The 25,937-nt window shown below is 37.7% G+C and overlaps 1 protein-coding gene across 2 annotated transcripts in view; it reads left to right on the top strand.

Annotated features, from left to right (window-relative positions):
* The window catches only part of LOC124233559 (integrin alpha-V), an 87,021-nt gene that overhangs the window by 27,983 nt on the left and 33,101 nt on the right, over window positions 1-25,937 (top strand). For both annotated transcript variants that reach the window (XM_046650704.1, XM_046650703.1), the window contains exons 3-12: window positions 3,318-3,409; window positions 5,903-6,017; window positions 10,932-10,993; window positions 12,970-13,015; window positions 16,253-16,378; window positions 17,594-17,638; window positions 18,707-18,750; window positions 18,839-18,895; window positions 21,575-21,627; window positions 22,037-22,239. In XM_046650704.1, coding sequence (XP_046506660.1) covers window positions 3,318-3,409; window positions 5,903-6,017; window positions 10,932-10,993; window positions 12,970-13,015; window positions 16,253-16,378; window positions 17,594-17,638; window positions 18,707-18,750; window positions 18,839-18,895; window positions 21,575-21,627; window positions 22,037-22,239 — 843 coding nt within the window. The remainder of the gene's footprint in view (window positions 1-3,317; window positions 3,410-5,902; window positions 6,018-10,931; window positions 10,994-12,969; window positions 13,016-16,252; window positions 16,379-17,593; window positions 17,639-18,706; window positions 18,751-18,838; window positions 18,896-21,574; window positions 21,628-22,036; window positions 22,240-25,937) is intronic.

Below are 25,937 nucleotides of genomic sequence, written 5' to 3'. Positions count from 1 at the left end.
CAAGAATGGAAGAAAGAAGGTTTTTCAGGTTAGAGGGCCTTGGGCGCAAAGGCCTGCAGGTGGGAATGAGCATGACTTGTTTAGGGGATGGGGAACTGAGGGTAAGGGAACTCTTAGATATAAAAATAGTTCTATCTTGGAGCCTGTTAAAAATATATCCGTTAGAATAATATTCTGTCTTACACCTCATTTTCTGGAGGGTTTATCATTTTAATTTAGCAATGAGCCTGTCTCAGAACCTAACAGTAGCTTTAATGCTGAGATTCTTAGGTATATCGGAAGAGGAAGTAATGTGACTTTGAGGGAAACTGTAGGCCTCTTAAAGCAAAATAGAAATATTTCTAAATTTGAAACTGAAGGAGATAAGGGGATTGGTTAAGTAAGCTACTATATGGCTATATAATGATGTACTACACAACAATGAAAATAATGCTGTAGGTCTACCTTTATGACATATTCTTAAGGGGAAAAAAGGTACATACATTTATGTATAATAATAACTTTAATGTCTTTTTAAATATTGGCTTTAAAATATCTTTTAGTATAGAAGGATATTCATGTATTCATGAAATAGGTCTTTAAGATAGACACCAAAATGTTAGCAGAGGTCATTTCTTTATGGTGAGAGTGTGGTATTTAGATTCATCTTTACATATGGCTTTATTTTATGTCTCATATTTTAATTTGTTTTGTAACGTTGTCTAATCAGAATAAATACAATAAAGAGTTCAAGTAAAAAGAAGTAGAAGATAGCCTGTTTTGGCCTTATGGTACATATTACATGTACTTGTTGGTTGCTGTAGTTTTACTTTGAAAATTTTCAAACTGAAAGAAAATTTGGAGCTGTAATACAATGAACAACACTGGACCCTTCACCTAGACTCACCCATTGTTGCAGACATTGTGACCCTTAACCCCTAAATATGTCAGCACGTGTCTCTAGAACTAGGACCTTCCCTTACATAATCATGGTACTATAATCACAGATGAGAAAAGTGTCATTATGAAGATACTGTTACCTACTCTACAATCCATATTTAAATTTCCACAAGTATGCTAATGAAGTCCTTTGTAACATAAAAAAGTATTTAGACGCAAAAAGATTCCATCAAAGATTCCATCCTGCCTTGGGTTGCTGTGTCTCTGTTCTCTTTGAATCTTGAACGTTCCCTACTTTTTTTGTCTTTCGTGACATTGACATTTTTGAGGATTCCATATCAGGTGTCTTGTAGACAGGAATACTTGTATTGGCAAGAATAGAGCGATGTTGGTTCTGTATCATTTTGTTTTTGAAGTTTTAGAGATTAAGAGAAAATACAGGGAACCTTAATTTGAACCTCTCTGATGTGGTACTTCTGTTCAACCTGTGATTTCCTCTCATATAGAAAAGATTCCTTCCGCTTGGTCATGTTTACGGTCTTGCTCAAAAGGCTTTGTTTTAAATGAAAGCAGAAGCAGGAAGTAGCGGTTGTGAGAATGTTGGACTTCTCAGATCCAGTTAGCTCATAAACTCAGTTCCCTCGGGCTAAGATTACTTGCGTTTATCGTGATGCTGTGATCTCAAGGGACAGTGAGTAGAAGTCAATCTTCCAAGCACCAGCTGTTTCTTTCGCAGTCATGCTGCATTTCTCCTCCTTGATTAATGTAAGGGGGAAAATGCCCTCATTTCCTTGGTAGAAAGGAATAGAATAGAAAGCCGGCAACCCTGTGTTGAGAACACAGTTAACTGTGTAAGAGAACACAGTTAGCTTGCAGTGGAAAAAAAAAAAAAAAAAATCCTGTTAACGTGTAACCATAAATTTTATAGTTAAAATCCTTGAAAAACTATCAATTGAACTGAAGTTTTCCAGGGGCCCCTAAGCTTCTTTGTAGTTGTAGGTCAGGCCCTTCTGGAAATAGCATTATGTCTTTAGAATATATGTTACTCAGACTGTGCTAGACTATACTTTAGTAACAACATGCTTTATTTACAAACAAAACCCCAAATCTTACTCACTTCAAAAAAGGATGATTTTTTCTCATGTCATCATCATGTGGATCATTTGGCTGTTCTTGTGGTTTAGAAAATTGGACTGAGGCTGCTTCCATCAAGCAATTCCACCATCTATTCTAGCCTCAGGGATGGGAGAGAGAAAACGTGGAGAGCTCATATCCACTCTTCTTTCATTTGTTTGTTTTTTAATGAGTTGACTTCCTTTTTTAGTGAGGAAGATTGGCCCTGAGCTAACATCTATTGCCAATCTTCTTCTTATTGCTTGAGGAAGATCGTCATTGAGCTAACATCTGTGCCAGTCTTCCTCTGTTTTGTATGTGGGCTGCTGCCACAGCATGGCTTGATGGGCCATGTGTAGGTCTGTGCCCGGGATCCAAACGTGCAAACCTAGGCTGCTGAAGCGGAGCACATGATGAAACATTAAGCACTCGGCAACCGGCTAGGCCCTGTCTTTTTTTTTTTCCTTCTTCTTCTTCTCCCCAAAGCCCCCCAGTACATAGTTGTATATTCTAGTTGTAGGTCCCTCTAGTTCTGCTATGTGGGACGCCGCCTCAGCGTGGCTTGATGAGTGGTGCTAGGTCTGCGCCCAGGATCTGAACCGGCGAAACCCTGGGCTGCCCAAGTGGAGCATGTGAACTGAACCACTTGGCCACGGGGCTTGGCCCCTGGTCTTTTTTAAAAAAAAATCTACAGTGCTTTACCTTAGTGCCTGGTGATCGGAAATAATTTTTTCAATAATGTGGGCTGAAAAATGAATGTTTGCATGTAGTGTGCCAAATCTAATTCTTTTTCCTACCGGCTGACTCATGTCTCCTGGATTCTAACTCTTGTGTTATAGTGTCGTTGGCCCACATCTTAATCTTTTACTACAGGTGTTCTACAAAGGGGTTTCATAGCCTTTCATTTTCATAGATCTCTTTATGCCATAGAAAGAACGTTTGGGAGTACAGAAGGTAATCATATTTGTTGAATCAATTTGTTTAATAGTTAATTATTTTATAAGTATTTGTTTCATATCAAGTCTTTGTTTAATAGTTAATGATCTTACAATTTAGCAATTGGAACACTTCACTTACTGTTACTTTTTCACATCTGCATTATGATAATTGATGTTATTAACCCTGAAACACTTCTAGATCATCCTGTATTTTATTTTTTCTGATTAGTTGAAAGTCCCTGATGCATATAAAGTATGAGATAAATAGCCAGTCTGGCATTTGATTAATCAAAGGCACGCTGTTTGTAAACCTGACTGGATTGAAATATACTCAGTTGTACTAAGAATATATATTTTATTTCTCACCCCTCACAATATTTTTTTTAGGCAATAGAGATTATGCCAAGGATGATCCATTGGAGTTTAAGTCCCACCAGTGGTTTGGAGCATCTGTGAGATCAAAACAGGATAAAATTTTGGTAAGTCTTTTGGATATTTACTCATAGGTGAGTTCAGTCAGTTTGTGTGGAAACAGAGGAAGTTTTATGTTTGAAAACTGATAGTAAAACTCCTTGTGCTCAGGGCCACAGGGTGTGATGAGATAAGATGGCTCTGGTCAAAGGCCACCCATCTCAGGGTACCATCTCTCTTGCCCTTCACAGACTTGGCTTCTGTGATTTTCCACCTTCCTTCCTACATTGTCTGTTTTCCCAGCCCCTCTTGGTGGTTCCCAGCAGTTTGTTTCCATCCAGACTGGTTTAGGAATAGTGTGCCTTTAATTAATCAAACACCCTAGTACCTCCTCTCCTTAAAAATAAAACCACCTTCCCTTTGCCTCATCTTGCCTTCTGCTCTGGCCCATTCCTTTGCTCTCCTTTTCAGAGACTTTTTGAAAGTGTTCTCTATAGTCATCATCACCACTTCTTCACTTCACATTCTCTTCCCAGCCATTCCAGTCAGACTCAGGTCAGCACGGCCAAGGTCACTCTTGACTTTCAGGTCACTGAAATCCACTGGTCCTTATTCTTATCTTTCTTGCCCCCTCAGCACCATTCACCAAGGTCAGTTGACCATTCTTTTTGAGATCCTTTTCTTCCTTTGGCTTCTGGGACACTATATGTTACTGGTTTTCTCCCATCTCGCTGGCTACTTTTTTGCAGTCTCTTTTAGGGGCTCCTCTTTCTGCCCAATTTCTAAGTGTTGGGGTGTCCCTGAGCTTTGTTCTGAGCCCCTACTCTTCTCTAACCACACCTTTTACCAGCTGCTCCTGTCCTGTCCCGTGGCTGTTAATACAATCTGTATGTCGTAATCCCCAAATCTATATCTCTCGCTCTTAATTCTCCTTGGATCTTTAAAATCGTATTTCCAAACTACCTATTTGGCATCTCCATTTGGATATTTCACATATTACTCATAATGAACATGGCCAAATAGAACTCTTGTTGTTGTCCGTCAAAAAGGAAAAAAACACAAAAATAACTGCATCCATACAAAACTTGCCCAGCTTATTTAGAGGCATGACTCTCTACCCCATCCACCAGCGAGCCCTGCCAATTCCACCTCCAGCCTTCGGAATGTATCCCCTGTCCGTCAATACATCATCTCCACTATTTCTGTCCTGTACCCAGCCACCATCATTACTCACCTGGGCCAATGCAGTGGGTCTTGTCATCTCTCTGCTTCCTCTCTTGCCCAACTACAATCCATTCTCCATAGAAGGACCAGAGTGATCCAGAGCATTTCACCTTCTTGATTAAAACAGTCAAGCAGCTTTTCATCACTCTTAGAAGAAAAGTCACATGCTCATCCAGACTTTTATAGCATCTCTGTGATCCGGTCTCTGGCTGCTGTCTCTTTGGCATCATCTCTCTCCATTTTATGTACTTAAGCTGCACTAGTCTTGTTATTCCTTCCACATGCCAAGTCGTTTAAGTTAGGAGCTTTGTGGTCGTGTTCCTCTGCCAATGTTATGCTCATCTTGTTGATTTTCACTTGGCTAGCTCCTTGTCATTCTGATTTCAGCTTTAATTTCATTTCCTTAGAGAACCTTCCCTATTTTAATTACCTGCATAGTCTTTATTACTGTCTTTTTTTTCATTTGATTGTGGGGCATCAGGAAAAGATTTGTTTAGGAAGTGAAATTTCAGCGGAGCTTTAAAGGATGTATCAGATTTTAGCAATTGGAGATGAAGGGTAGGGTTGAGAGTGGGGGCATTCTAGGCAGAAAGAGGTACAAAGGAGCAGAAATAAGCAGACGTAGCAAATAATCCACTCTGGAACATCAAGTACGTGGAGAGAAGTAACTACGATTACTGACTTTCTGCTTTTTCAGGGTAGGTATAAAATGACCCAATGTTGATGTCTGCAGTGGTTGTGTTAACGTTTTGCTTCAAAAGTATTATAGAAAATTCATTGAACTTTTTTCCAGCAAATTAATTTGTTACACTTTTGGTAGATTACTATGCTCTGAAAACATGCATTATTCTACTCCTTATGCATGGTGTTGAAATCTGTAACTCGGAAGACAAAAAGGTCATAGTTTATTCAGAAAGTAAATAAAGTAAGCACTGCAAATTCTTTTACTGTCTTCTTACTTAAAATATGCTTTGTAATTTAGGGGTATATTCTACAAGCATTAGAGTGTTATTTCGTTAGAATGTTGATTCGGTCTGTGACCTTCAGCTTGGCACATAACATCGAGAAGAATGCTACCCGAAATAATAACTTTGCTAACTATTTTGAAAGAAAAATCTAGACTACAAATATGGCCTTCCAAAGAATATGAGAAAAGCACGTCTTTTTAAATCGTTACTTTATCCATTCCTTAGTGATAGGGAATTTAAGGTATAGGATAGGTTTGATTCATTTTTATTAATGCTTAGAAAGTGATGTTACGTTGAGGTAGTATAGATTGTCTGAAACCCTAATTTTTCAGAGAATTTCTGTGTCATGGACTGCTCCTTTGATCTCAGGCCTGTGCCCCACTCTACCACTGGAGGACGGAAATGAAACAGGAAAGAGAGCCGGTTGGAACGTGCTTTCTTCAAGATGGAGCAAAGACTGTTGAGTATGCTCCATGCAGATCAAGTATGTACGGGAAGTTGTACCAGCTTTTCAGAAGAGGGCCGGGAAGCCTACTTTGTTAAAAAACGTGTGTGTGTGTTAAATTGGTAGACATATTGTGATGTTCGATGACAGCAAAATGAAAACAATCCTATTAATGTAAAGAAATTATGAATGTACAGTCAACAAGTTAATCTTGTCTCCCTAAGAACTAATTTTCATCTTCCTTGGTTAGTAGTAACTAATATATGGTTTGGGAACCTGTATTTTTAGCCCCTATTAGTCAAAAGATTCTTCACTCAGCTTCTGTAACAGAGATGTGGGACCCCCACAACTAAAGATTGTGATTCAGTAGGTCTAGGTTGGGCCCGGATGCCTGCATTTTCAATAAGCTCTCCAAGGTAATTTTATGGATACTGAAGTTTGGGAACTACAGATTTATATTAATAATGATGTTAAAAATTAAAAATGATGTCTTAAACAACCAGAGTTTATATAGGAAGGTGAAACATTAAGCTCAGGAGTCTGCTTCTGAATTTCCCTGCTTTTAATCAGAGTTTCTTTGTCAATCTGTTACCAAGCTTCTTCTTCTTTTCGTCATCCAAAAGATCTCACACTGTTCTCTGATATTATTTGAAATTTCAGATGAAATTGATATTGAGACTAAAGATGATTTTGAGCGCTTATCATTTTGATTGTGCTTTTCCAAACTCTGTGCGTCCTTTTCCCCTTGGAGATTCCGGTTCTTCTGCCTCCCCACCTTTGTGGAATTGGCCACCACTCCAGATCCTCTTTATTCCAGAAACATAAAAACAGCTTATTGAAATGCAGTGTTGTGTTTATACTGGAAACACTTTTTATGCCATTACTTTTTATGTTCCACTGGTCACCAGATAGTTTAGTAGAGAGAAAGCAGCAAAAGCACAACATTGGGTAAGGCTCTTACTGCTAGGCTCTTTCCTCCTGTGTTAGGCAACTTGTGATACCAGGTCAAAGGAACTGAGTAAATCCTCAAAACTGTAAACAATTGAACCTCTGAGAAACTGCAAATGATTTCATCAGACACTTATTTCTTAGCTCAGCACCTTGACCCTCCTTGCTGTAAGTGAGAGGTAAACATCCAAAGAATGTTCCCTAGCCAGAACCACAGTGTTTATTAGGATAGGTCAGGAAGCACACCCTACGCAGGGTGGAGGAGGTTGGCAGCTTTGTCCTCAGTGCTCGGTGTCATCTGTTGGTATTTGGGTCATAGTGCTGTTGTCTTTGGTGGTATATGGAAAATATGAGGATTAATGTGTATTTTTAATTTCTGTGTTATAAAAAATGTGCCTATCATGAGAAGGTAATTTTATGGCTATGAAGAATGAGCTAACTCTCCTATACCAGGTTGGCTGTCGTTTATACAGTGAACACACATGTAAAATCCCCCTTATCTCGTATGATAGATGTGGGAACAGAGATTCAGACAGTTGAAGTCATTTTCTTTTCCTACATCCTGTGGTAGTGAGTGGTCTAATGAGGATTTGGACTCAGGTCTGTCTTACTCCAAAGGAACCTTTCTTCTGTATTACTAACAATGGAGTTTTCCATTTCACTTGCCTCTGTATTAAGCACAGCTTTTCTACAAAGAAAACTTCCTGTTTTCACAGTACAAGTTTGGATAATTTTTGATGTGTGAGAGTACACAGAACCCTCCTGAAAGCAAGCATTGTGTTGATGATCCCTTGTGGATATACTGCCCTGTCAGGCTAGTAGTTTTTGTCATTTTGCCTCTTTAGTAATGACCGGCTCTTTTCTCAGCATCTATTTAAAGGATTAAGGCATTGAGGTTTGCGTGATGTATCTGTTACATAATGCTTTCACTTACTTGGTTCAGGCATGGAAGTTATAAAATCGTTTTAAACTTTGTTTTCTAAAATCTTTCACATCTGAATCAGGTCAGGAAACTGGCCTGTGTGAGCTGAGCCTGTTTTTGTAAATAAAGTTTTATTGGAACACAGCCACGCCATTTGTTTACGTGTTGTCTGTGAAGGGAGAGTTGAGCAGCTGCCACAGAGACTGTCTAGTGGCTGTGTCTAAAATATATTCTATATACTTTCTAACCCTGTATTTAGATCTAGCTCTGATCTAAATAACAAAACCTCGGATCTTAGAAAAAGCACAAAGAACATCTTCAAAAAAGCAAAGTGAATGCTTTTCCTCCTAATAAATCTGGCTTTCAGTATCCCTTGATCGTTGTCCATGCTTTTTGGCTCCACCTTTGAAATATTAAGCTACCTGTAGGCCGAAATTACGAGGGGCAGCCTACCGAGGGGAGAAACACTCAGGGGTGGGAATCTGAGAACCTGGGTCATGTTCTCACATTCTGCCGACAGCGAGCGTGTGGCTGTGGGTGATGCACTTAACCACTCTGGGCCTGTCTTTCGTCATTGGCAGAACACTGATTTGGGCAAAAGACTTCAGCGGTACAATTTTAGCATTTTGTATCTTCTTCATACTTCAGTAAATTTAATGATTGATTTTTCCATGGGATGCCAGTTTTGTAAGGCTATGTTGCTAACTCTGCTTGTTTTGGTGGTGGTAGTTTGTGGAGTTTTTTGTTGTCATTGTTCATTTGTTTGTTTGCTTTTGCTTTTAACACGACCTCTGTGGACACCCTGGGCACAGAACTTCACTGTCTGTGACACACTTACCTTCTTACTGATGATGTTTGCTTTTGGCTTTTCAGAACTGTATCTGTGACCATTCTTGGCGTTACACAATAGGCCAAATGTCTTTCTGTTCTCAAAGTGCCTGAGCCACAAATCATATGACTTAAATACGCTTTCAACTCCGTGCTCAGACTGAGTCTTTTGTTCTTTCTGTTTGCTTTCTCAGGATGATGTTATTTGTACACAGATTTTTCTATTATGGTTTCTAGTTGGCTTTTCCTTCCTCTTGTTCACTACTCAGGGAATTATAAATGCATCCTTGATTTGAGGTAGTACAGGCTAGTGGTACTAGACAGGCCTAGGCTCAGATCCACGCTCTTTTATTTACTAGCTGGTTGATTGTGGTCAAGTTACTTAATATCTGTGAGCTTGAGTTTCCTTATCTGTAAATTGTGAATAATGATAGTATCTCTCATAGGATTGCTGTAAAGGTCTTAGATAATGCCACAGAAAATGCTTTAGTACAGTACTTGACTCATAGCAAGAGCTTAATAAATAGTAGTTGCTCTTACTATCATAATCAATAGTATTATTTATAATATCGTCAGGCTTAACGAATGAGAGAGATATTAATTGTAGAAATAAAAACAAAAGCCTTCCCTGAAATAGGTTATAGTCAACATAAATTTCTTTATGTTGGCGTAAACACTCAGTTTAGTATGTACCTGTTAAGAAGAATTTAAAAGGCAGCCATGCTTTCTAGCTGGATGTTCTGGGAAACCAAGTAAAGCAGATAATTGTACAGTATGGTAATCAAAAAAGGATGTCTTTATAAATAGCCTGGAATAATTCCCCAGATGCAACTTGAATAAAGAAAATAAACGGCTGGCTTGAGGTCAGAGTGGAATTCCTTAGTATGATTCACTAGACACTGGAAACCCCAGCCCCACATTTTCCCACTCCCTCTTGGTTAGAAAAATTTACATTGGGGTAGCATTACACTCTTGAGGCTATTTTCTAAAGGAGATTCTAAACTTAGATGTTAAATGTGTAATCTTGGGGCAGTTCCCAGGTTTTTAAAATGGGTTCAAAATTTTTGGTGGGAGTATTTGAAAAAATTATTGCAAGTTGTCTTTATGACTAAAAATATTTTTGGTTCCTGTATTTGGGTGGCAAATACAGTAATACTATAGCTTAGTTATTTATATATTGTAACATTGGTTACAAGAATTCCTTGATAACTGAAGAGTAGGGTTTCCCATTGTTCCTTGTTATCCTTAAAGTAAAAGAAGGGAGAGTCTTCAGGTCCCTCCATCCCTCTATTCTGGGTACAGTATTACTCATGATTAGAGTTAATGTAAATTAATTGGCTAAGTGTCAAGGAATTGCCTCTTTTTGTGAGGACTACAAAAAAAAGGAGTAACTACAAAAGAATAAAAAAGTATTGAGCCTGTTATCATGTGGAAAATACTTGAAAGTGTCATGTTGAAAGATGTTCACTTTTGTCGACCCCAGTGCTGAATATATTGTGAGGCCAGTTTCAGATTTTGCGCTTTGCAGAACGTTAAGTGAGGGTCTAACCATCACCTGAAATTCCCCATTATGTTTTTCGTATATTTTATTGTTGTTATTGGCTATAAATTGTTTGTATAGGAAATGTATTAGGGATGTGTGTATCTCTTTAATATTCATAATAGCTTGGCAAAGACCTAGCAATCGTGGGGTAATAATCGTATGAAATAGGAATTTCAAATTGGAGTTAACTCACAGATCGCAACTCATCATTGTTTTATGAAATCAAAATAGTGGGTCATAACCAGTAACTTTAAAAAAAGGAATTAAATATAATAAAGCAGAATATATCATAATATATTGTGCATAATAATAGTGATACTGTTTTGTGAAATTTTGTTTTATCTATTACACACACACATAATGTGTGTATGTTGGATTGGTGGGCTGTGATGCAAAATATAATCTTGCTGTGGGTTGTAGTTAAAAATCAGTTTGAAACCCACCATCTGGGGGGATCTTTCTGTTCCCTGGTGACTGGTATAGCTACTTTAATCTGTCTCTGTTGCCATATCTAAGAAAATGGTGCTGATCGACATGCATGCTGCCATTTTTAGAACGTGATAATAGCTCATTAAGGGCCTGAGTGAATGAGCACCCCCCGAAACGAGTGCACTTTCTTATGATTACAGTGATATCAGATTTTTCTCATGTTTTGTTTTGTGTTATTTGTTTGTTTCTGGGTTTGTGTATGTTTCCAATCTTTTTATTTTAGAAAATATTGATGCTGATGGACAGGGATTTTGTCAAGGAGGATTCAGCATTGATTTTACTAAAGTAAGTTGTCATTTAAGACTGAATGAGATTCAGATCTACGTTATTATCTAAACAATGGTTGAAAATTAATGAGTCAATACTTCAGCTTCTCTATCATTCTTACTGTTTTATGAAAACAGCTAGTAAAGATGACCCATGCATTTTGATAGTCTTTGCCTTATTAATTCTCTCCCCAGTAGACGTTGTTTATTTGAAATAGACATCAAAATAGGAGTGAAGGATAGTTAGGAAATGTCTTCAGGAGATGATAGATAACTCTCATGGCTTAATATTAAAATTTCCAGTTAGATAGGCTTAATATTAAAATTTCCAGTTAGATAAACTTATAGAATATTAAAGTTTTCTGTTTTTGACTGAAATTGGTTTTTCACAAAAGCTATCAATGGGAGCTTTATTACAAAATTAAAGTTTAATTACATAAAAGCTGAGAAACATGCATGTTTGCCATCTATTATGTGTCTAAAGACACCAAGTAAAGCTGAAGCAATTTCTTTGTGGTAAGAAATCTCATATGCGTATTTTTAACTAAGCTAATACGCTCTTCAGAGTTGATAGTTTTTATCTAATTTTCTAAAATAAGAATTTCATTTATATTTTCAAAGGAAATTTTTCTTAAGTACTTTTCTTTATATAATTTTCTTTTGTGTGTGTGGGTTTTTTTGAGTGTGATATATGAATATTTGAATATCAAATTGAGAATATTCCTCCCAGAGAAGCCTCAAAATTATATTGATTGATTAAAAGTAGAGCTTCCTTAGAAAGCTTAATATGGCTTTCTTAAAAAATGCGAGCAGAGTGCCTTAAATTTATTAAAACAGCAGAAACTATAATCATGTGAATCAGAAAAACTAATGAAACATCTTTTTGTTTTAATTTGTATTTTATCTTTATTTTATTAAAAAAATTTTTTTCTAGACTAGGTACTAGTAATTATAGTCAACTCTCCTTACTAAATACTTGATGTTAATTTACTCAATTTGAAATTCATAATTCCGAATTTACTCATAATTACTCCTAATTCAAAATTTAAGGAAGCAAAACAGAGGTAAAGTATATTAATAAATATTAGGTTTAAACTTGCATGATGTATTTTCAAATAGGTGTTGTATTAAAAATAAGTGTCCATGTTTTCTGTACCTATGCCTGTACAGCTATAACCCAAGAAATAGTCTCTTACCATGAATGGTCATTGTTCAATTAACTGTTCACTTCAACTCATTTCTGAAAAAAGGGTGTCATTTTAGAGCAGACAACCTAGAAGTATCTTTTACATAGCCAGGGCAGGAGATTGTGCATTCAGAGCTTGAAAGGGCTGGATGTCCATTTGGAGGGGGAAAAATTTCTCTTACCTCCAGAAAGAAGAAATTTCTAAAATATTATGCTCGAACTCTAAATACCTTGAATTAAATACCTATAATTTGTTACACTTATAAGAAATGCTAGTCAAGTGTAATTTGTATATATAACATACCCTGAAAAATTTACCCTTTAACTTCACTCCTATTTAGATCTGCAAGCCACTAAAAATAATTTTCCTTTAGTCAAAAAGTGTTTAATGATTATTAGGAAAGGAAATTTGCCTTTGTAGTCACAAATATAATGTACAAAATTAAGGAGTGACTTTTTTCTTCATTGTAGTGCAGTAATACTTTGCAGTAGGGCTTCATGCCAAGTGTGTGAAGCAGCCGTGATCTGCAGAATATATATGTAAATGCGTATTTGCATGTTTTCATATATTAAATGAATATAACTTTTCTTTTTGATTTTTATTGTATTTTAGAAAAAGTAGAATGAAAATTACTAAAACTGAGTTAGATGAGTTTTAGATGTATGATTTTGTTTGCCTTAATATATATGTATATATATCATATACATATATACATGTATATATAGCTTTTATGTTTATCACATTGCTTTCAGTTTTTAAAGCTACATGTTTTTAAATATATATCTTGTTGTTGCTTGATTTAATCTAGGCTGACAGAGTACTTCTTGGTGGTCCTGGTAGTTTTTATTGGCAAGGTAGGTTAATATTGTTTAAATTACCCAATAATGACTGTGTTTCAGACTCACCTGGTTTTTCATGTGCCTTTGAGAGTTTTCAGATTATTTTAAAGAAAGAAATGGAAAAATTCAATTTAAATGTATAATCACTATCTGTAACAAAATGTTTTTTGAAAGGACTACAGCATCATATATATAATATATAACATATTATTAATATATATTATATATTATATAAATATATTCCTAGTAGAAAATAAACTGAGTATTTTTAAAGTAAATATGTAAAGTAATTTAAAATAATTTCTTTTTATTGTTTGTGGTATGTACTTCTCCATCTCTGTACCCTAGAGGCCATGACATAAGCATTAGGAAATGTGTGGAACTGATCTGTAACAGGTAAATTGTGGCATTCCAACATCTCATAGTTTAAAAAATATTTTGAATTTGCTCATTAGAATATTGGAATGGTTATTTTCTCATTAATTACTGACATCACGAATGATTTCTTTGGGAAGTTTTTTGGGTTTTTTTTAAGATTTTCTTTTTTCTTTTTCTCCCCAAAGCCCCTCGGTACATAGTTGTATATTTTTAGTTGTGGATCCTTCTAGTTGTGGCATGTGGGAGGCCGCCTCAGCATGGCTTGATGAGCAGTGCCATGTCTGCGTCCAGGATTCGAACCGGCAAAACCCTGGGCTACTGAAGCAGAGCAGGCGAACTTCACCACTTGGCCACCGGGCCGGCCCCCTCTTTGGGGAGTTTTAAAAATAGAGGATCTTAGTAAGCTTCAAAAGAATATAATTAAACTGGCATTGATATAAAGATAAAACACTACATTCTTCACTCACTCTGAGGGGCCTAGTAAAATTACCATTTGAACAGATGTATAGCAGATCATTATTTGCTGACAGTTTGAAAATAGGTAACTAAATCTACTTATTTGTTTACTTTATGTTTCATTTATCATTAGATTTACCCATTTATTTAGTCAATATATTCATGTTTATTTTCTGCTAAAAAGTGCTGTTTGAGGGTCAGAACTTGTTCACTGAGGTTCTGATATTCAAGCGTTGTTGGTATTTGGAAGAACTGGAACGCCTGTGACTATATTGATTTGCAAGTACTTTCCGATTCTGAATTTTACTTCTGTATTCTCCGCTATGCTTTCCTTACATCGTTGTGGGAAAACCCGTGCTTGCTTTTGCTTTATAGAAAGGGAAGCTGGGCCGGCCCGGTGGCGCAGCAGTTAAGTGCGCATGTCCCGCTTCTCGGCGGCCTGGGGTTCACTGGTTTGGATCCTGGGTGTGGACATGGTACCACTTGGCATGCCATGCTGTGGCAGGCGTCCCACAAATAAAGTAGAGGAAGATGGGCATGGATGTTAGCTCAGGGCCAGTCTTCCTCGGCAAAAAGGGGAGGATTGGCAGTAGTTAGCTCAGGGCTAATCTTCCTCAAAAAAAAAAAAAAGAACAAAGGAAGGGAAGCTAAAGAAGACATTTACTGAAGGAAATAGATTGGAAGGAAAATAAGAAGGAAGGAAAACTGGGAATAAGTGAGAAGTTGAAAGGGATGGCAAAGGAGAGAATGAAGAAAAGAGAAGAATCAGGCAAAGACAGGGATTGGTTATGAGACAGACTAAATCTGAAAATTTTGCATTTCTATGAATTATCTATTGGAAAATGAAATGATTTAAGAAAATTGCAATTGAATTTTATAGGGTTTTTTTTCTGGCTTGTTTTATACTTTTAAAATGAAAAGAAAAATAGTTTGAATTACATATGAGAAAATAGGAAATATTAATATTTCCTAGTTATATATAAGACATAGATTTACTTTTCTTCTTTCCTGCTAGGTGTGTCATTCAGCGGAGGGGAGGGACATGTCTGTTGGGCCCGCCTGGGAACCAAAGATAGATTGTGTGATTCTCAGTCAGGACAGCTTGTTAACTCTGCCTTTTTACAAGCTGTGAAGATGTTTAAATGACTTGTTCTTTTAATACCTTGAGTATTACACAATGTTTGTATGCATTCCGATTTATTATAAATTAGGACAGATATAGATACTATTCATATTATGTTCATTGGAGTTTTATTATAAACGGGCTGTAATATGTAAGTAAAAGCTCCGTGACTGGGCATAGAGTATTTTGTTTTAATAAGATTAAAATCAGCAGGTTTCACCCTGAATAAGTAAGTATGTTAGAATGAATTTTTCCATAAATCTCAGAGTTGCTTCTGTAAGAATAGAGAAAATGATACTTGTTTTATTTCAAAGAGATGATGAAAATTTTCCAGTGTTTTTTGATTCAAGAAAATATTTATTGAATTCCTCCCATGTGTTAGGTACTCTTGGGCACAGAGGATAAAGAGTGACCCAGATAGAAAATGTTTCTGCCTTATAAACTCAACTTCTGTGACTGGACAAATTGGGGCAGGGCTGAAAATTTTAGCTGCTATGAATTTTTTTCTAAAAGAGCAGAAATGAAGAGATGATTTTCCCATGTTATAGAGATGATGTTTGATAAATCAGCCAACCTTTCTTGGGGCCGGAGGCAGTCAGAGTTTTTGTAGTCGTCTAGATTTCTTGTGTATGGTTGTGAAGAAAAGTGAACTCACCCATGCAGGCTGCTTCATAAAGGTGTCCAGATAACTCATTTAAAAAAATCACTTGAGAGGCTGGCTCCGTGGCCGAGTGGTTAAGTTTGCGAGCTCCGCTGCCGTGGCCCAGGGTTCGGATCCTGGGCGCGAACATGGCACCACTCGTCAGGCCATGTTGAGGCGGCGTGCCACATCCCACAACTACAAGGACCTGCAACTAAGATACACAGCTATGTATGCGGGGTTTGGGAAGATAAAGCAGAAAAAAAAAAAATCACTTGAGCCAGTTGTTCTTATTATAAAGGTAAAACTATTTCAGTAGATTTTTCAAGTTCTAATGGATTTGTTTGGGAAATAGTCCTTGATTTTGTTACTCCATTTATTTAACATTGATTTTTTTAGTGAATGAAGACAAATTCTGTATTCGTAAATTTTTATTAGTGGAGACTAATTTTAAGTACTAAATTGAATAGAAATAATTTTGACTTAAGAAATAATATCGAATTTCAGATTTAGTATTAGGAAGGAGAGTTATTTAAGACTAGTAATTAGACATATTAATCTCTAACGTAATTTTCTTTAATGCAGGTGCCATCCATTGTCTGCATCATAAAATTTCTGTTAGAAAGTTATCATTTATTTTGTATATGCATTTCAGGTCAGCTCATTTCGGATCAAGTGGCAGAAATTGTATCTAAATATGACCCCAAAGTTTACAGCATCAAATATAATAACCAGCTAGCAACTCGAACCGCCCAAGCTATTTTTGATGACAGTTATTTGGGTAGGTAAAACCAAAATACGGATTCATTTTATGGAATTGTGGTGTATTTGTACTGTATTTGCTTCTTCTGCTTTAAGTAGGAAAATCTTTTATGTGTAATGTATTAAGATTTTTTTTTAAATATGAGGAACATGATTTCAAATTGTTATTGAGTACTTATGTTATATTTCAGTGGTTGAAATTTAAGAAAGTGATTTTTTTATACAATGATAACTATAATAGATAACCTTTAAAATATGCTTACTCTCTTCTAGGCGTTGTTCTAAATGCTTTATCTGTATTAACTCATTTAATCCTCACAAGTCTGTGAAAGTGTTCCTTTATCATTCCCGTTTTTTAGGTAAAGAAACTGAGGCACAAAGAGGCAAAATCACTTGCCTAAAGCCACTCACTTATAACTTGCTGTTCTGAGCTTCATATCCGGGCAGTCTGAGTCCCAGACTTTTATTCACTATGTTCAACTACAGTTTTGGTCTTTAAGATTTATTAACTTTTCTTCTCTCTGTAAATTTCTCTTATTCATTAAACTAAGTACACATAACAGAAATAGTACTTTACTGACTGTAAAAAATCTGTTATTTATTGCCTCTTTATGATGAATTACAAATTTATCCTTTTTTAATTGATATGTAATTGACATACACCATTATATTAGTTTTAGGTGTACAACATAATGACTTGATATTTGTATATATTGCAAAATGATCACCACAATAATCTAGTTAACATCCATTGACAAAGATAGTTATAGATGATTTTTTTCTTGTGATGAGAACTTTTAAGATTTATTCTCTTTGCAACTTTTAAATATGCGATACAGTGTTACTAACTATAGTCACCAGGCTGTATGTTACATTCCCGGGACTTATTTCTTTTATAACTGGAAGCTTGCACCTTTTGACTCCTTCACCCATTTCACCCACCCCCATCGCCCACCTCTGTCAACCACCAGTCTGTTCTCTGTACCTTTGAGAAATTTATTGTTTTTAACTGACTCCTTTGTAAAGTTGATAAAAGCCTCATTTTTCTAATAGAGGTGTTATTCTAATAGAGATTCATTTATCATAAATATATGAACCTATTGCCCCTAGAGGACAAAATAATACGTAATTAAAGGAATTACTTGAAAATAGTTTCAAGGAAAGCCCACTCAGCAAGTATGCTGAAGGTAACTGTTCCTGCCCTGACAATGTTTTACTTTTCTTTCCTGTTTAGGTTACTCGGTGGCTGTTGGAGATTTCAATGGTGATGGCATAGATGGTATGATGCACTTGAACTATATTTAATCCCTTTTCAAAAATTTGGGGGCGAGGAGCTGGCCCTGTGGCACAGTGGTTAAGTTCGGCACACTCCACTTCAGTGGCCCAAGTTCACAGATTCATATCCCCAGTGTGGACCTATATTACTCGTCAGCCATGCTCTGGTGGTGACCCACATACAAAATAGAAGAAGATGGGCACAGATGTCAGCTCAGGGCCAATCTTCCTCAAGCAAAAAAAGAGGAAGATTGGCAACAGATGTTAGCTCAGGGCAAATCTTCCTTACCAAAAAAGAAAAATTTAGACTAAGCATTTAAACAAGTGGCATTGAAAAATCTCAGCAATTAAAGAGTTTGCAAACCCTTGTTATGGAATATGACAGGAGAAATGAGGGAGACATTAGTACATTGATATGAGCTGGGTCTATGTTATAGTTCCTTCAGCAGCCACTGGAATCGAGCCGGCCGCTGGGTCCTCAGTCTCGTCCTCATCGGCTTCCTTCCAGCCTCAGAGTTTCCATTATTTCTTCAGCTCCTTCCTTCTTGCTTTCAGCAGATTCAGTCCTTCTGGAGAACCTTAGTTTCTCCTTCTTTAGGCGTAATTTGTAACCTGGGCTCTGTCTGTACAGTGGTTGCCCCATCCTCTCTCTGTCCACCCATCTTCCTTCAGAGCTCAGTGTGGGAATCAGAGACTTTACCTGGTTTTGATCACATTTCTCTACACCGTTTCAGTTTGCTCTGTATTGTTTTTCTACTGTAAGTACAGCTTTCCTTCATTCTGAGGCTCACTTTATCTTATCTGTTCTCTTTTTAACAAGGTTACAAATGCCTAGAGGGCACACATACATTTACTTGAGGGTCCTCGAGATTCTTCTGTATTTTGTAAAGATTTGATTTCATGGTTAAAAAATGCTGTGATCATTTATTATGGCGCACCAATTTTTTAAAATGTCTTATTTATTGTCTACTGAAATAGCAAAACAAAACTTAAAGCTTTCTGACATATCCGCTTCCTCTTACAATTTCCAGGATTGGTCTTAAAAATGAGTAATTAAATTTTTTCTTTTCAGACTTTGTTTCAGGAGTTCCAAGAGCAGCGAGGACATTGGGAATGGTAAGAAAGTTAAAAGGCTTTTTAAAAAAAATCTCTGGGTTCTCTTATATTTTCTCATATTTCATATACTTTTGTTTTTCCTGCACAGGTTTACATTTACGATGGGAAGAACATGTCCTCCTTGCACAATTTTACTGGTGAGCAGGTATGCTTTTAAAATGTTTTCTTTGGGGGGCTGGCCCCGTGGCCGAGTGGTTAAGTTCGTGCGCTCCGCTGCAGGCGGCCCAGTGTTTCGTTGGTTCGAATCCTGGACACGGACATGGCACTGCTCATCAAACCACGCTGAGGCAGCGTCCCACATACCACAACTAGAAGGACCCACAACGAAGAATATACAACTGTGTACCGGGGGGCTTTGGGGAGAAAAAGGAAAAAATAAAATCTTTAAAAAAAAATAAAAAAAATAAAAAATAAAAAAAAAAAAATGTTTTCTTTGGGCCTGGCCCGGTGGCATAGTGGTTGAGTTCGTGTGCTCCGCTGTGGTGGCCTGGGGCTGTCCAGTTTGGATCCCAGGTGCAGACCTACACACTGCTCATCAAGTCATGTTGTGGTGGCATCCCACATACAAAATAGAGGAAGATTGGCACAGATGTTAGCTTAGTGACAATCTTCCTCAAGCAAAAAAAGGAAGATTAACAATAGATGTTAGCTCAGGGCCAATCTTCCTCTCCAAAAAAAATATATAAATTTTTTTTCACTTAACGTTTTGACATCAGCATTCCCTAAAGTCTTAAAACTTTTCTTGACAATTTCCTCATGGTTTAATATTCAACATATAATAAATATTGGTTTAATAATCAATATTACAGATATAAAATAGGCTTTAAATATTTCACCTTTATTTTAACCAAAGTGATTTGTTTAAGCAAAGACTTTCGTAATTGCATACTACGGCTTTTTTTTTCCCAAAAGAAATGCAAAATCAAATTGCACACACACATAACCAAAACAATTTCCTTTTTTGCTGATGACATTAACTTCTCCTTTAAGGAATGATCTATGCCTGTTAATTTTATTAGATGCAAGACAAAACATGGCACAGATGTGTGTATTATAGATATTATGAGTAAACTTCGTTTCTGCTACATGAAATGAAACATCCTTCAGTTAAAAAGTAGTGCTTTTAAGTACTAGATATTCTCTACAAGTACGAGCATTTTATAACATTCTGTAGTGTATGTGTCAGAGAATGAAATGATGTTAGTAATGAGAAAGGAAAAATTGATCAGTGGGTAGAGAGGAAACAAACATCTGGCAGATTGGGGATTCACGGTCGCTTCCCCTTCCGTCGAGCTTGTTAGCTGTGCAAGAGGAGTGACAGGCTGAGGAGCTAGACTCAGCGTCCCCGGAAACCTCTGCGGCAGGTCAGGGTTGATGCCGGACGGAATGGCCTGCAGCTGATGGGCCGCTAGGATTGTGGCACGGTGGTTACCCCTTTGTGCTGTTGTGACTTCTCCACATCAGACCGCTTCTCCTGTCGGATGCCCGTGTGTGTCTCTGGGTCACGTGGCACACAGTCTGTGGTGCTTTCTTTCTTCCTCCTCGACTGTTTTGTCGGGGGAACCCATGGGCTTTGCATTGGGGTAGACCTGGGCTCTCCATGCTCAGGCTTGTTGCATCGGACGAGGTATTTACCGCTGTAAATCTGGTGGCCCGTGTGTAAAAATAGAGGTACTGGTGACTTCTTCACGGGCTTGTGGAGAGAATCAAGTGAAAGGAAGCATTTCAATCATAGTGCCCAGGACAAAACTTGTCTCAGTAAATGCCTTCCTTTCTTTACAGTTTCAGGCTGAATATCCTGAGAGACTAAGGCCCAAGAATAGTATTCTGTTAAATTCCAGGCAGCACATCAACATGATACCCCAAATACAGTGCACTTTCCTACACGTGCTGATCTTGTCATTGAGTACAGAATGCACCTTTCATTTTCTCAATTACACTATATCAACCCAAAATAGATATGGAGGGATCTCCCTTATTATTCCCTCCTGATATCTCAGCTAATCAAATTTTGCTAAGTTTGCTCTTTTTTGGTGACTCATTCTTCACCTTAGGTCATCTTTCATCTGTCATCTCTCCCAGATTTGCTTTGCACCTGGGGCTCTCTTTAGAACTTTCCTTTTTCACGTTTATTTCCAGCCATGCTGCTCTATCTGTGATGGGCAGCAGTCTCCTGTAGTGGGGGAGGGGAGGTCCTGCTTTCTCTGCATAATAAGCCCATAATAAACACAAAAGCATTTGTACTGTGGGAACTTCAAAAGCAAGACCACTGGCATGTAATCGGTTGAGTTGTGAGGCAAAAACAAATTCGGTTCCGTACTTTCCAAACAATAATTTCTTTGGAGTTGTAGTAGTTTCACATAGGGAGAGGCGATCATGACCTATTAATAATTATTACCTATTATCTTTACTGCATAGACATCCAGTTTAACTTCCTGGGTTCAACCAGAATGTCTGTCTGTGACTATGTCTTTCTGATACTGCGTTTGTATCCGGCGTGGTTCGGTGACGGAGAGGAAGGGAGGAAATAGGTCAGGCCTGGCAAGAAGCATTGATTATACTTGGCCTTAAATGGCGTGTGATGAAATCACTGAAATAATATACATGGGGTATGTTTTGCCCATAAATCTAGGAAAATAAACAAGCCTCATTCCCTGATTGTCATTGTGTTGGTAGAATAAACTTGAAAGAGACGAATTTTAGATTGAAGCACTATATGCAGAGAAAAAAATAACCCCTTCTCTTTGATAAATATACTACAAATATTAATTGTCTGGACCAGTTGGGTGAAATGTAAACATTTCATTTTGATCTTGTTCTCCAGATGGCTGCATACTTTGGATTTTCGGTCGCTGCCACTGACATTAACGGTGATGAGTAAGTTTAAAAAAATGTTTCCAGAAACAGTTTTTCTCTCGTGTTTATGAATGCTTTAGTAAAGTTAAACATTTTTTCTTCTGTTTCTCTGTCCCCTTCCTGGTAATCTTTCTATTTAAAGAACCAATTTGAAGCAACCCTATCATGAATACTAGAAAACCTCTGTGCTGTTCATAATGTCTTTCAATAGCTTTTATAATATGAAGAAATAATGTAATTTATGAAGTAATCATAGTTTCTTAAAAGAGTTGAAGGAAGCTTTGCCTTTGAAATGATCATTTTATGCTTCAGTGTGGCCATGAGAGATGTGGAAAGAAGGAAACTGAGTTTTAATAAGAAAGAAACTGATTATTAATAGTCGGATGGAATTTGGTCTCGCTTTGGTGAAAAAGCTTCTCTGTTCTTTCAGTTATGCAGACGTATTTATTGGAGCACCTCTCTTCATGGATCGTGGTTCTGATGGCAAACTCCAGGAGGTGGGGCAGGTCTCAGTGTCTCTGCAAAGGGCTTCGGGAGATTTCCAGACGACCAAGCTGAATGGGTTTGAGGTCTTTGCGAGGTTCGGCAGTGCCATCGCACCTTTGGGAGATCTGGACCAGGATGGTTTCAATGGTAAGGTCAAAGTTCAGCAACTGTGTGTTCCTTGATTATTCTCTGTTCACGCGGAAAAGTCCTGTACCCTGGTCTGTGGAGAATCACACAAGCAAACCTCCTTCCTGGAAAGAATTGAGTGACAGTGAGTAACACACCAGGTTGAACGACAGGTTGCTCTCTTTCCTTAAAAATCAGAACAGAATTTTCAAAAATTGATTCTCATGAGTTATGATTCATGCATGCTGCCTCAAATTAGAGTGTTGGGGTGGTTAATTTCTGAAAGGAGCCTGCCACCCCAGGGAGCCCTATGCTTGCTGGGGGTGCCATGTCTCTGTTCTGCTTGATGGCAGCGCCCTCTACTGTCCATTTGATACAAGTGTAACAATGGTCACAGGCACATTGTCGAGGCCATGCTGACTCTGATAGATCCCTCAAAGGTGTGGTTGGCCGTTTCTATTTTTAAAGCCGTAACTTTGTTGTGGCTGCCTCAAATATTCTGAGGGGGGTTGTATCTCCCTTCTGGGTGCAAATAAAAGACATAAGCTCATTGTTTTATAATAGTCCCATTTAATAATTTATTAATAGTAGTAGATATCTTTAAAAATCAAAGTTGGCTTTTACTATAGAATGAAATATACGTTACAAATTACTAAGATTTTTTTTAAAAGAATACTATTAAAAACCTTAGTAGAGATCACAGAATAGAGAGTTGGTTGGTTTGTATAATCAACAATATATAGGGCTATGCCCCTTAAAATTTAAAAGAAACTTATAAATTAAAAAGAAAACTTCAAAAATATGGATAACTGTAATATCTCCCAAGTCGTAGTAGAAAAGGCAAACATTGGTTTGGCCTCAAGACTCCACTCCTGCCTCGTGGGTAGTTTTATGTCGTGTACTGAAGTGTCATCTCTCAGATTAACCCTAGAAGTTTTCAGTGTTAGTGCAAAGCTACTCAAAGGGACATTTTGCTTCCTACCATAGAGTCTTAAAGAATTTTACTACTAAGAGAACTTAGAAATCAAATGAAACTCTGGTATAAAGTTCAAAACAGAATTTGAAAAGAGTACTATAGAACAGACCAAACCATTACTTATTGAGAAAAAAATCTAGCTAGAAAACGCAGGACCACAGCTGAGGTCCTACCTTGAATAAGCTGGACGAGTTCTTTGCTGTAGGTGGGCCTCTGTCTCTGGGTTTTCTGGGAGAGCCTGGGCATGTTGCTGTCACCTTGTCCTCAGGATATTCCAGCCACTTTAAAGAAAATGTCCTCAGGATCACCATCTAGCCAAGATCTCATCCTGCTTTCTATATTTTTATTAAAATATATTATCCGTGAACACAGCAATTATGAACAACAACAGCTAACAGATACTGAAGCTTTACAACAATTTTACAAAGATATTTTACGTTTAGAGATAGATGCCATAGAGGATGATTTTGTTCTCCCAAGGTTCTCCTGGGGTCTCAGTGTCCCAAACAGATTATAAATAATAATGTCTCTAGTGGAAAGTGATCTGAGCTGTATTTATATAACTATGTAGATTTATAGTTTATATGTATATATAGCATATACATATAAAATGAGCTGTTACTTATACCCTGGATCTTCTCTTTGTTCAGAGCTGATGACATTAACCCTTTGTTATGCTGATGCTCCTCTGTTCCCCCCTTTCCCCCTGCATCACCAGGAAGACGCTAATATCATCAAGAGGGATGCTGAAAACAATAGTTACGTTCCACAATTATGTGCAGTTTTTGTCAATACGGCTCCAGAAGGGCAGAGGGGGAAAAACACAGAAAAGAGCAACTAAAGTGATCAAAGGAAGCAATCGAACGAAAAAGGAGGACTCCCCACATTGAACAGATGCCAGCCAAGAGAGCACATGATTAGAAGGGATTAAGTAATGAAAGGTTTAGAAAACTTAAAGATAAGTTTTATTAAACAATCTCTCAACACCAGAGCCATCTTCTGTTGAGAAATTATATTTCAGTAAATACTTTCTTAATGCGTATGTCAATTTAGAAGTTAGGCTTCTCTTTTGAAACTTGAAAAAAGGATAAAAGAAGGACACTTACGTAATTTAAATACTACCTTTTTTTGAGGATAACAAATTCTTAGTTGGTGCTTGCTGCAGGCCAAGTACTGTTCTAAGTGTTAAAAATGAGAGGATGAAGTAGAGCCCATCCATGCCCTTAAGGAATTCAGGGTCCATGGGGGCGACTTTTATGTAAACAAGTAAATACTAGAGTGTGATCATCGCAATGTTGGAGATATTCCTGGGCATAATGGTCTCATGTAAAAGATGAGTGATCGCGGTGTCTTTGATGTCTCAGGAGATGTGACGTTGAGGAGGCTGAGAACAGTTTGGGTGTATGAAAGAAACTGAGGCAGTTTAGAATGGCTGGTACGTAGGGGCTGTGATATGTCATAGCAAGATGGACATGTCCTTGCTCTCATGAAGCTTATCTTTCATGGAAGAGCCATAGAATAAACACATAATGGGGAAATTCAGATGGTGATAAAGGCTGTGGGTTAAAACAAAAAAAGGCAATATAGGGGCTGGCCCCGTGGCCGAGTGGTTAAAGTTCTGCTCGCTCCGCTTTGGTGGCCTGGGGTTTGTGGGTTAAGATCCCAGGCGCAGACTTACTCCACTCATAAGTCATCCCGTGGAGGCATCCCATGTATGAGATAGAAGAAGATTGGCACAGATGTTAGCTCAGGGCTAATCTTCCTCAAGCAAAAGAAGAGAAAGCTTGGCAATGGATGTTAGCTCAGGGTGAATCTTCCTCACCAAAAAAACATAATAATAACACCTAAAAAACAAAACAAAGGCAATGTAATGTGATAGAGTGCCTAGAGAGAGTGTGATCAAGAGGGGAGAGTGCATTGCCTCATAGCGTGGCCAGGGATGACATTGGATCTGTGATTTGGACAAAGGAATGGAGCAAACCTCGAAAAGCTCTGGAGCAAGAGGTGCTGAGGCAGAGGGAGCAGCAAATATAAACCCAGAGATGGGAACCGGCTCAGCGTGTTTAAGAAACAGAGAAAAAGGCCGGGCTTGGTAGAAAGAGTGAGTGACAGTGAGAACTCGGGGTGAGGTTGGTGGGAGTGGTGGTGGAATGAAGGGACAAAACCGGGTAGCGTTTAAATGCTTTGGGAGATAATTGAAGGATTTAAGAAGAAAGATGACATGATACTACATTTGGCAGTTTCTAGGAGAGTGGAGTATAGGGGCCAGAGCAGAAGTGGGAGGCCTTTAGGAGTCCAGGGAGAGGAGGAGAATGGCTTGTCTGGGGTGATCCCAGCAGAGAGAGAAGGAAGTAGGCATCTTTGTAATACGTTCTAGAGTTAGGAAAGGTCATAATGACCATTTGGTGGTTTTGGTTTTTTTGGCCATTTGATGTTTTGTATTTATTTTTGTTTATTAAAGAATTTAAGCTTTTTCTTTGTTTATGTTATTTCAGTGTAAGTTGGGTTGGGTCGAGATGAAATCCTAACTTTCACGTTTCTGAGCCAGAAAACCAAACACCATGCCCAACCACAGTAACTAGAATTTTGAGAGCTAAGATGAACCTTAGATGAGTCTTTCGACATGTCCCCTCCCCTCCATTTTAAGGATGAACCATTTGAGGTCCAGAAAGCTTAAGTGATTTGTCCGAGGTCAGACTCAGAATACCTGGCTCCAAATTAATGTCATTTCCACACTGTTTCA

This window comes from Equus quagga, unplaced genomic scaffold, assembly GCF_021613505.1.
Source record: "Equus quagga isolate Etosha38 unplaced genomic scaffold, UCLA_HA_Equagga_1.0 205_RagTag, whole genome shotgun sequence".
Lineage (NCBI taxonomy): Eukaryota > Metazoa > Chordata > Mammalia > Perissodactyla > Equidae > Equus > Equus quagga.
Note: the sequence above shows the minus strand (reverse complement) of the source record. Positions and strands in the feature narration are given on the sequence as shown.